The 12,765-nt window shown below is 41.5% G+C and overlaps 1 protein-coding gene across 4 annotated transcripts in view; it reads right to left on the bottom strand.

Moving 5' to 3' along the window:
* The window catches only part of LOC137414787 (uncharacterized), a 123,283-nt gene that overhangs the window by 34,998 nt on the left and 75,520 nt on the right, over window positions 1–12,765 (bottom strand). For 2 of the 4 annotated variants that reach the window (XM_078772449.1, XM_078772447.1), the window contains exons 12-15: window positions 10,699–10,831; window positions 9,181–9,252; window positions 3,375–3,457; window positions 836–968 (exon numbers count right to left, since the gene is read on the bottom strand). In XM_078772449.1, coding sequence (XP_078628575.1) covers window positions 836–968; window positions 3,375–3,457; window positions 9,181–9,252; window positions 10,699–10,831 — 421 coding nt within the window. The remainder of the gene's footprint in view (window positions 1–835; window positions 969–3,374; window positions 3,458–9,180; window positions 9,253–10,698; window positions 10,832–12,765) is intronic. The other 2 variants (XM_078772451.1, XM_078772450.1) reach the window with 1 other exon arrangement.

Genomic DNA, 12,765 nt, shown 5'->3' on the forward strand with positions numbered 1-12,765 from the left:
ACACTTCTCAAATTCGTTACACACTTCTCAAAATCGTTACAATATATTTATTTGCGGTAATTTGGAAATGAAATTGCAGGCCTTTTGGTAACAATCAACACTGGCATGTTTCACATTACATTGGACAAACTATAGAGTCTTTAATTCAGCCACAGTGGTCATTCAATTCATGGCAGCCATCTTGGAAAAAAATAGCAAAAAAAAAGAAAATAGTAAATAGTAAGGGCCTCCCTCCTCCTTTTTTCAAAAAAGTCCAGACGAGAAACTTTTTTTTTTTTTTACTTGGCCTAAGTAAAAATTGCCTCACGGATGTCGGGATTCCTCCAAATTTCTTTAATTTCGTGTTAAACAGAATTAGCGACTGATTAAAAAGGTGGTCATATGTTTTTGTAGTTTATAATATTTGTACTTCTTGTCGGGGCCGGTGCTCCCACAAAACAGCACAATAAGCGATTTATAAACATTGACACTGCGTTGAAACACCTCTTGGGGAGTTAATATTTTGTATTAATTTGTTTTGTATTAATAACATTAACATTATGCTTTTGTTATTAGAAGCGGCCTTGGGAAAACGCCACGATAAAACTATCTTAACACGGATATACACCTCAACACGCAACCCCATTGGCGGGGAAAACCCCCTTGGTGGAGAAAATCTCCTTGGGGAAGGGGGCAAATTAATTTGCTACAATCTTCATTGTGTGACACTTAGACTCCTGTCAAGTTTGGTTGAGATTGGATAAGTAACGACGAAATATATCACGGTCAAAAATTGTAAGACAGACAGACCCCAAATTTCGGATTTTAGTATGATGCCATTTACCTTACCACATACCTTCTTCTTGTGTGTATTCGCAGGAAGGCAAGTTCATTTGTCCATGGCGGCATGGCACATTCAAACTCTTCTTTGAGTGATACCCCGATACGCATTCAAAGACGACCGCTGTTTTCCCAGGAAATTCGAATTTCTTCAAAACAGAAATAATTTTTAAAATGCATTAATTCATCTTTTTTTCCAGAAACTGGACCCTAGATCCTAAAATGTGCAAAGGCAGTGTAAAGCTGAATTGTAACTACAGGTACAGCCACCATTACCTCACGTACGTGTGCATAGCTAAAAGCAGAGTCAGGCAATTGGTTCATGTCTCTCATCCGTGTTTTCAGTTGATGATGGAGGAATAACCACCTTTAGAGGCCATTTTTCCCCGCAAAGCGGGGGTTGGCCTTTTTCGGGAACCGTGGTTGTTGTTGTTTTTCGGTCCCCTATTTGAAGCAATGTTTTACGGCCGGATGCCCTTCCTGACGCCAACCCTTTTTGCCGCCTTTAACGACAACCAGGGAATTACCAGTGAACTGGTACTCAATTAGCCGACCTCGGAAGGATGACAGGCTGAGTCAACCCCCCTGGCGTTAATTCAGCGATCGACCGGGATTCGAACCCAGGATCCTTGGATCCTAAGCCGGCACCCTAGCCGCTAGCCCAACACCAGGGATTTTCAGGAATATCAACACCAACACCAACAACCCAAATAGGAATACCCTATTTAAATCGAATGTTACATTTTAACACGAATCAGAACACCAAGAGAAAGACAAGTTTGCCGTTTCATCGTATTTTGTCTCTGAATTCATCCCGACTGCACATGTGCAGAGAGCAGTGAGATGATAGAGAGCTTCGTGAGCGCACCTCTATGGCAATTGCATGTATATGTAAATCCATTCAAAATTTCACTGTCATTCCCCATTCCCTTGGGAACAACGTTTCATGTTGTCATTTCAAATGTCCCTTCCATGATCCGCCATCTTGTCCCTTCCATCTTGTCCTTAAGTATAGATACTTATCCACACATTGCCTATTATTATTATTATTATTATTATTATAGATACTTGTTCCTGAGGTGATTAGGGCAGATCCGTTAAGGAACTATTTGGCTGCAGTGATTCAACACCGCACATTTACATACAAAGTGCAACACCTAATTGTGTATGGTATTGGTGTAACTCTGGGTTGATGCGGACTTCCAATCCGTATGGTATCACGACATTACGCACGTAATCTGGCGAGGAAGACCCCGAAGTGATCGACCGTCACAGTCGTATTAAGATGACTCGTCGGATTCTAAGCAGGCAACAGCCACCCCCCACCCCTACCCCACCCTCTCCCCTATACCTCATCAGACCCCAATTTTTCTAATGCAACAAACATTGTACATCACAGGTGATTAAGGTTGTGGTCAAGTTTCATCGGAATTCCTTGTGAACAAACCCCCCATATATCCCCTTAGACTTCGATTTTCTTAGTGCCGTCAACAAACTTCGGTACATCACGGGTGATGAAGGTTGTGGTAAAGTTTCATCGAAATAGTGTGTGTAGTTTCAGAGGAAAAAGCAAACTCCTATTTTGGGGGCGTCAGACCTGGATCCACTTTGACCCCAGTAGACCCCCTTAGACCCCGACTTCTATAAAGTCGTGAACAAACTTTAGTCACAACGTAACAAGTATCATTTGTGCCAAGTTTGGTCACAATCCCATTAGCGGTTTCAGATAAGAAGTTGCAAGTGTTTACGGATGGACGGACTGACACACGGACTTCGTTCCAGGGGAGCTAACAAGACAATGACAACAAACAAAGTTTAATGTGTCAGTGTGTATGGGATCGGCAGGACAGGCTATGAGAACCAGGAGTGGATCCAGACCGTCTTCCGGAAGATGGTCACATTTTCCAGTGCAAAGTCTTCCATGATTTTCATTTATTGCAGTAAATGGTCAAATTTTGGCACAATTACCCAATTACAGTGTTGTAAAATAGTACCTAAAAACAGTGAGAATGCACGTGAGAGCACCAAAAAAATTATAGGATTGGTGGGACCATATGGCGAGTCCAGAACCCCACCCGACCGCTATGGCCCGACTCGTGCTAAAGCGCTCGCCGTCCCACCCAGCCACAACTCAGAACAGTCTGCTTCTGTCATTTTACCAGTTTAGCACTCATGGGGGCAAACAATATGAGGTTCTCTATGATTGCAGCACAAACTTCAAAGGCAGAGAGACAGACAAGCAGGATGATCCTCCTTCATGAACTAATCCCAAAGACTTTATTCGTAACCAGACTCGGTGGCATAACGGTTAGAGCATCTGCTCTGAGTCTGGAAGGTTATCAACATCATGCAACATTCTCCAATCCCTAAATCCACAACAATCTTCAATCTACAGAAGTCAATTCCATTTAGTAACAATATTTTTCTGAATCTTGTTAAATACCATTTGAGCAAGATCTGAGGTTTAGCCGTTGTTCAAGTTTAGGGTTTGCACTATGGATCTGCTCCATGAGCCTTTCACATCTGTTTGCTTTGTTAAATGAAACATTACTCACATCCCTTGTAAAGTATTCATCATAGATTTCTGGAACTTGCAGGTAGTTCATTGCAATATCCTTGACATTGACAACACACGGTTCTGCATGGAAGGAAAAGGGATGCATGACAAGGGATAGAGTTCTCACCCTCATTTCATATTTTCCTCCGGTTGCCATTCTATTGTAATTAAGGTTTCTCCTGAAGTCCCATTGCAGAACATTGAACAAACAAATGAAACGGATCCACTGGAGATGGGTAATGGGTTTCAAACTGTACAACAGTGTGCTTCCATTACTCGCACGGACGAATTAAAGCTGACTTTGAGTCAGTGAATGATAAATCATCAATCCAAACACTTGAAGTTGAACAAACTGTGGCCCAAGATAAGTATGCCCACTTAGCAAATGAAAGTGTAAATATAAATCTGGAGGAGTGTGACAACAAAGATTTAGCTCCATTTGAGGAAAATGGTTGTCAGTGTGCTGATGTTTCCCAAACACAACACTCTGGAGACCCCCAGATGCTGGCACACCTGTTCCTGAAACAAGAATGGCTGAGGGTATTGACCCAGATCCCAGTGGGGCAATGTCTGGTTTATCAGAAGAGGGGGTGGACATGACATCAGACACAGCCAATGACAGATCAGCCCCAAGTTCCTCCCCATCTTGTCTATGCGTTTCATTAAGAAATGAGAGAACAACGGAATGTTGTCATTTTTGATCATTTTTCCGATTTGGTTCCCTTTATTACCTCCGCCACTGAATGTGGATGGCGATTATGTTTTCACCCCTGTCTGTCTGTTTGTTTGTCTGTTTCGCTGTCTGTCTGTCTGTGAACAAGATATCTCAAAAGGTTGTGGAGGGATTTGAACGAAACTTGGTGGAGAGGTTGGGTGTGTGACAAGGACTAATCGATTCGATTTTGGTGAAGATCTGAATGTGGATTCGGATATGATAATTATTTAATTTTTAAGTAATTCTTCACAATTGAGAGATCGGGAGAAAAGTTATACATAACATGATATTTTAAAAAAAAGTTATGGACGAGTTATGACTAAACTTGGTGGACGAGTTGGTAGGGTGACAAGCGCAAGCCGATTAGATTTTGGTTCAGGTCCGAATCCAGATCCGGCCTAATATTGGGATACAAAACATAAACTGTTCAGGCTGGCGGAGGTGTGCGCTCTACTGAGTGCCGTTCTAGTTCAGGCTGCAAAGCTAGTCCTAAAAAAAAGTCTGAAGAACGAAGCCTAACAAAATCAGTTTCATCGACCAAATAAAATTATAACAAAGGCAAAGGTTGAGTATTCTCAGCGTCAGACAAAATGTATTCCCAAGTAATGAAGACACTCACTCTTGCAACACTTAATATAAATGGTGGCGGGACAAGTCACACCCGCAGATCCAAGTAAATAGTTTATCCAAATGGAAACAAGTTGATGTAATCTTATTGCTGGAAACTCATATCTCTGAGAGGGTAGAAAATGACTGGTGCAGCATTTTTAAAGTAAATGCTTCTTCAGTAATGTGTCGTCTGTATCTGCTGGAGATGTTTCTTTGGTAAAACCAGGCCTTGCATCTGAATCTTTTCCTCTTTCAGGTGATAAAGGCCCATTTTAACTCCCTAGAACTGGTGATAAATAACCTAAAATTCATTATTTTTAATGTGTATGCACCAAGTGAGAGTACCGACCGTAAAACCTTCTTTTCTGCAGTGGTAAAACATTTTAAATCGTTTCACCTCTATCAGTGCATATGCATGAGGGATTACTTCAATTGTACGGTTGTGCCCAAATTGGACAGAAACTCACCAGAACCACATTCTGAAACCCATGCTAACCTCTCTCATTTCATTTCCTTCGTGGGTTTTCTTGATGTATGGCGCTTGATGCACCCAACTGAACAAGCATTCTGAGTATTGCGCTGCAATACATGTCCCCTACCGGCAGTCTGTCGTCCGGAAAACTGTTGGGGAAATTACCAAAGTTCAAAGTGCCATAACTTTGTCAAAAATGATCGAAAGGTCGTGAAGTTCGAACTCGATCTGTACCTTATCATGAGGAAACCATGTACCAAGTTTGAAATCATTAGCATTAAGAGTTTAGAAAAAAAGTCCGGAAAACTGTTCTTTGCGTGACGGACTGACGGACTGACGGACAGACGGAGGGACGGAGTGCAAACCTATAGTCCCCTCCGGTGTACACCGGTAGTGGACTAATAACAGCGTTGATGCTCCAATAGTCAAGTGTCCTTAGCGAGGCTTGACTGATGGTACATCACACCACATTTTAGGAATGTCGTGGCCTTCACGAGTATTGTCCCCTATATCTTCTCCAATCACCACATGGTCACTATGGGCCTACCCTTTCCCCAATTCAAACGTAAGAGTGCCTATTGAAAATGTAATAAGTCTTTTGGATGATGCCTTTTTCAAGGAAGCCTTCGCAATCTCTGGCTATCAGTAGCTGCAAGAAAGGCCCTTTTCACTTCCATTAACCTGTGATGCGACAATATGAAAACCTATATACGGCTGTTTTATCAACAGTTTCTCAACAGTCACTCATGAAAGTCAAGTCACATTGGCTCGTTGGGAAACAGAAATTCTAAAATTGGAGAGCAACCCGGCAAAACAAGAGAATGAGGCAAACTATAAGTTACTCCTTGAAATAAAGACCCAACTTAGGGAATCATTGCAGGAGAAAGCTGCAGGATTATTCGTTAGACTAAGAATATAAAATAGAAAAGTATCAGACAGCCCCAGCAAATCTTTTTTTTTTCACCTTGAATCTGAAACCAAACCATCTCGGCTTATTTTTTTTTATCAGTTATGGACCCCAGTGTGAATGTAATTACGAAATCTGATGGGGTAAAAAATACTATTAGAAAGTTATATTCAGAACTATTTGCAAAAAAGGATGTTTGTGAGGATGAGATAAAACTCTTTACCTCCCATCCTTGACCGAGACCTAACACCTGGAGCTGGATGTGCCGTTAACCCTTGCTGAACTAGAATGTGCCCTGGGTGTGTAATGGATTCTGGAAAAGCTCCAGGAATTGATGGCTTACCAGCTGAGTATTACTGGAATTTTGGTATATTTTGGGTTGGAAACTTTTGAACATTATCCAGGAATCACTGTGATCTGATCTAATGCCATCAAGTCTTCGGAGAGCAGTGGTGAGTCTCCTCTCAATGTCAGGATATCTCAGGAGGATGGAGAATTGCCGAACAGTTTCAATAATATGCACCGATTACAAACTTTTCGCAAAAGTGATGGTAAATCGTACAAAGAAATTCATTAGCGATCTGGTCCCACCTGATTAGACTTTCTGCATCCCCAGTCGTTCCAATTGCGACAACATTTTTTTGGTTCGGGATTTAATGGACGCTTGACATTATCAAAATTATTTTGGAATATTTTTTCTAGACTTGCTTCCTTTTTGCTTTAGCAAGAGAACCACTACTTTGTAAACTCAAAGAATATCTCCGGCCTGACTTGTTTTCCAAGGAGTCCACCATTGACTATATCAGCGTATGCAGATGATGTTTGCGTCATAATCAGGAACAACCACGATATTGTTGCTGTTGTTGAATCCTTGAGAACTTTTTTCCTTGCTTCTTCTCTGAAAGTTAATTGGACAAAAAGTAAAGCTCTTTGGGTACTATACCTTAATAGTTGCCTACCTGTCTCGACACCTCCAGCACCTTTTCCAGAAAACCTAGAATGGAGGGCAGACGATGGCAATTACTTTGTTATATCCCTGGGTTCCAAACAATTTGTGAAAAAAAATTTGGGAAGGCCTGACTGAAGACATGGAGAGGAGACTGAGCTTGTGGAAACGAGCACGGCCACACCTTTCTTTTAAGGGCCGTGTCTTGATGGCCAATAACTTGGTTGCTGCAACTTTATGGCATCAATTTATTTGCCTACACCCACCAAAAGTGCTGCTGGACATGATCCAAGCCAAACTGGTGGACTTTTTTTTTTCGGAAGGCCATCATTGGCTGTGGCCAAATGTAATAAAACGTACTTCATCCACTAGAGGCCTTGTTCGTGTGAAGTCCTGTGTTATGGCCTTTCGCTTATGCTCCATTCAACACCTTCTATATGTTGAGCCCCATCCAAACCACCGCTTGGCCTGTCATATTTTGCAATAGGCATTATCTTTTTTAATAGACTTTTGCAATAGACTCGGCTACGGTCTTGAAATATTCCTGACTCACCTCAAATACGTGGATATATCAACGCTCCCCATATTTTACTCACCTCCCCAACGCCTTCTCAATGCCTGGAAAGGCCTATCCGTGAGTCGCAGAGGTGATGCATACTCCCCAGGGATGTTTGAAGTTTAACTATTTTTCACTCATCACTTCCCTGATATATCCAGGAGCCGTGAATTGTGCCAACGTTGCATTGATGCGGGCACAAACAAAGTATGGCACCTACGGCCAAGCTCTGGTGTAGGGTGGAAGACTGTAACGGAAATTTCAACTGTAACAGGGAATCGATCCAGGAGAAAAATTGGGTTAATAATAAGGAAAGTAGTTCAAAAAGGTCATCGGTTATGGCTATTTTGGAATCGGAATGCACATGTTCAGCCCAATGAATCCTATTTCCGGAAACTGATTTTAACTGTTCTCCCAGGGAACTACCACTGTTAGCACAGGGACAAATTAATTGCATGCTGCTAGCAGCAAAAGCTTGTATAAGACGAGTATAAATCAAATTATCTGCGTTTCTCCATTAAACAGAGTAACGCATTGGAAGAAGCTACACCCTGCTGGTACCCCGACTGAACCTATATGGGAATCAATGTATGTATTGCAAGCTAATCACCAAAAGAACAGGAGATCTCCAGTGAGCCTAGCCCACTGGATCATCACATGCAACACAAATTACAGGCATTTTGGCCCAATATCTGCATGCTGCCCCTTCTGCTCCGTTAATTAGGATGTATTTCATTTTTTTTTTTTTTTGGTTGTGAAAGACTTTCTCAATTATTTAACTGGTTAAACTGTGTGTTGCTCAAAATGAATTTCACATTTACTTTTCGATCCTTTCTTTTTGGGTTCAAAAAAGAAGGTTAACATGACAAAAAGTATGAACTGCTGTGTTTCTATGTACCTCCAGCTAAACTTGCTGCTTACCTGTCTAGAAAGGAGAAGCGAAATAGTAAACCCCTTCACCATTGCAACGTCACGTCGTTTTTCAGTGCAGTTGTTTCTGCAAGGTTAAAACTAGAATTTATTTTTTCCAAGACCATGGCTGTACTTGATGTTTATGGAGGGGGTGGGTAAAATAGGCTATGTGGCTGTGGCATCACGCGAGGGTATGGGGGCCGGGGGGGTCATCAATTATCAATGTAAGTGTGTACCATGTAGCACAACCTGGTGGTGGTGGTGACAGAAGTCATTACACTTTCCTTTTTTTTTTACTTTTTTACCTCGGCAACGCTGAGGTGTTACAGCACTCTTTGCATGGGTACATTTGTCGTCCTTCCCTTCTCCCCCCCCCCCCCAAAGGGCCTGTCAAACCCCCCCAAAACGTATATGCAGTATATCTTTCCCATCCCTCTTCCCTCCCCTATCATTCCCCTCTCTCCCCTCAACCCCTCTCCTCTCCGCTCCCCCCTCCTGTTCAATCCCTCCACCCTCTTCCCTCTTCCTCCCCGGGCAACAATAGGTACTAGTGGTGAATAATGCTGAGAATGGGGTTCAGTAGTAGCAAGTGCAGGGTTAGTTAAATTCCTTCACAATAAAGTCATGCCTTTATATCGAGATGTTATTATATCATTATTTCAGATGGAAAACCGACACCGACTTTACCTTTATGCCTTGGATCTTTAGTATGACCGCTTTCTTCTGCAGAATATGGTGATTCAGTGCTGATTGGATCACCTGCATCACAAAGTGTTTTATTGATTAGTCTCATCATCTGTGAATTTATAGACACTAGTGCACCCGTTCCCCACCCAGACACCCGGAAGTGTCATGGTCATAAACTATGTGAGGTGTATAGATTACAGTTGATCTTCGCTCAGTTCCGTAAGGCCAAGTTAAAAAAAAAAAAGTTTCTCGTCCCCGCCCGCTTCCTTTTTGGTCGCCGCCTACTTTTATTTACTATTTAATACTATTTTTTTTAAATATATACTTGTTCTAAAAAAAATCGTTTTGCGAAGAAACTCGGTCTAAAACTTGCCGTTTCCGGGCGTTTGCTGATCGCATCTTGTGCATTGATGATCTGAACTATTATGGATCCCGCCATGGATATTATGGATTTGTAAGAGGGAAGGATCAGCCTTCCAATGAAACTACAGTAGTTGTTTTTTAGGATTTCATCAATCTTTTGGTCTGTTCTCTGAGTAGTCCCCAATATGAACAATTATTTTACTATTAGTGTATTATTGTGTATTTATATTAAACAAGGACACATACCAAATTTAAACATTGTCATTGTTTCTTTTTTGTTTTATTCAAATATAGTTTGTCCGGTGTAACACATGACATGTTCCATTGATTGATTCTATTCATATGCCATTTCAGTTAAAACATATATTTATTTGCGGTAATTTGGAAATGAAATTGCAGGCCTTTCGGTAACAATCAACACTGGCATGTTTCACATTACATTGGACAAACTATAGAGTCTTTAAGTCAGCCACAGTGGTCATTCAATTCATGGCAGCCATCTTGGAAAAAAATAGCAAAAAAAAAGAAAATAGTAAATAGTAAGGGCCTCCCTCCTCCTTTTTTCAAAAAAGTCCAGACGAGAAACTTTTTTTTTTTTTTACTTGGCCTAAGTAAAAATTGCCTCACGGATGTCGGGATTCCTCCAAATTTCTTTAATTTCGTGTTAAACAGAATTAGCGACTGATTAAAAAGGTGGTCATATGTTTTTGTAGTTTATAATATTTGTACTTCTTGTCGGGGCCGGTGCTCCCACAAAACAGCACAATAAGCAATTTATAAACATTGACACTGCGTTGAAACACCTCTTGGGGAGTTAATATTTTGTATTAATTTGTTTTGTATTAATAACATTAACATTATGCTTTTGTTATTAGAAGCGGCCTTGGGAAAACGCCACGATAAAACTATCTTAACACGGATATACACCTCAACACGCAACCCCATTGGCGGGGAAAACCCCCTTGGTGGAGAAAATCTCCTTGGGGAAGGGGGCAAATTAATTTGCTACAATCTTCATTGTGTGACACTTAGACTCCTGTCAAGTTTGGTTGAGATTGGATAAGTAACGACGAAATATATCACGGTCAAAAATTGTAAGACAGACAGACCCCAAATTTCGGATTTTAGTATGATGCCATTTACCTTACCACATACCTTCTTCTTGTGTGTATTCGCAGGAAGGCAAGTTCATTTGTCCATGGTGGCATGGCACATTCAAACTCTTCTTTGAGTGATACCCCGATACGCATTCAAAGACGACCGCTGTTTTCCCAGGAAATTCGAATTTCTTCAAAACAGAAATAATTTTTAAAATGCATTAATTCATCTTTTTTTCCAGAAACTGGACCCTAGATCCTAAAATGTGCAAAGGCAGTGTAAAGCTGAATTGTAACTACAGGTACAGCCACCATTACCTCAAGTACGTGTGCATAGCTAAAAGCAGAGTCAGGCAATTGGTTCATGTCTCTCATCCGTGTTTTCAGTTGATGATGGAGGAATACCCTATTTAAATCGAATGTTACATTTTAACACGAATCAGAACACCAAGAGAAAGACAAGTTTGCCGTTTCATCGTATTTTGTCTCTGAATTCATCCCGACTGCACATGTGCAGAGAGCAGTGAGATGATAGAGAGCTTCGTGAGCGCACCTCTATGGCAATTGCATGTATATGTAAATCCATTCAAAATTTCACTGTCATTCCCCATTCCCTTGGGAACAAAATTTCATGTTGTCATTTCAAATGTCCCTTCCATGATCCGCTATCTTGTCCCTTCCATCTTGTCCTTAAGTATAGATACTTATCCACACATTGCCTATTATTATTATTATTATTATTATAGATACTTATTCCTGAGGTGATTAGGGCAGATCCGTTAAGGAACTATTTGGCTGCAGTGATTCAACACCGCACATTTACATACAAAGTGCAACACCTAATTGGCGTAACTCTGGGTTAATGCGGACTTCCAATCCGTATGGTATCACGACATTACGCACGTAATCTGGCGAGGAAGACCCCGAAGTGATCGACCGTCACAGTCGTATTAAGATGACCCGTCGGATTCTAAGCAGGCAACACCCACCCCCCACCCCACCCCCCTCCCCTACCCCACCCTCTCCCCTATACCTCATCAGACCCCAATTTTTCTAATGCAACAAACATTGTACATCACAGGTGATTAAGGTTGTGGTCAAGTTTCATCGGAATTCCTTCTGTGAACAAACCCCCCATATATCCCCTTAGACTTCGATTTTCTTAGTGCCGTCAACAAACTTCGGTACATCACGGGTGATGAAGGTTGTGGTAAAGTTTCATCGAAATAGTGTGTGTAGTTTCAGAGGAAAAAGCAAACTCCTATTTTGGGGGCATCAGACCTGGATCCACTTTGACCCCAGTAGACCCCCTTAGACCCCGACTTCTATAAAGTCGTGAACAAACTTTAGTCACAACGTAACAAGTATCATTTGTGCCAAGTTTGGTCACAATCCCATTAGCGGTTTCAGATAAGAAGTTGCAAGTGTTTACGGATGGACGGACTGACGGACGGACTTCGTTCCAGGGGAGCTAACAAGACAATGACAACAAACAAAGTTTAATGTGTCAGTGTGTATGGGATCGGCAGGACAGGCTATGAGAACCAGGAGTGGATCCAGACCGTCTTCCGGAAGATGGTCACATTTTCCAGTGCAAAGTCTTCCATGATTTTCATTTATTGCAGTAAATGGTCAAATTTTGGCACAATTACCCAATTACAGTGTTGTAAAATAGTACCTAAAAACAGTGAGAATGCACGTGAGAGCACCAAAAAAATTATAGGATTGGTGGGACCATATGGCGAGTCCAGAACCCCACCCGACCGCTATGGCCCGACTCGTGCTAAAGCGCTCGCCGTCCCACCCAGCCACAACTCAGAACAGTCTGCTTCTGTCATTTTACCAGTTTAGCACTCATGGGGGCAAACAATATGAGGTTCTCTATGATTGCAGCACAAACTTCAAAGGCAGAGAGACAGACAAGCAGGATGATCCTCCTTCATGAACTAATCCCAAAGACTTTATTCGTAACCAGACTCGGTGGCATAACGGTTAGAGCATCTGCTCTGAGTCTGGAAGGTTATCAACATCATGCAACATTCTCCAATCCCTAAATCCACAACAATCTTCAATCTACAGAAGTCAATTCCATTTAGTAACAATATTTTTCTGAATCTTGTTAAAT

The sequence above is a fragment of the Myxine glutinosa genome, chromosome 2 (genome assembly GCF_964187855.1).
Source record: "Myxine glutinosa chromosome 2, kmMyxGlut1.1, whole genome shotgun sequence".
Taxonomy (NCBI): domain Eukaryota; kingdom Metazoa; phylum Chordata; class Myxini; order Myxiniformes; family Myxinidae; genus Myxine; species Myxine glutinosa.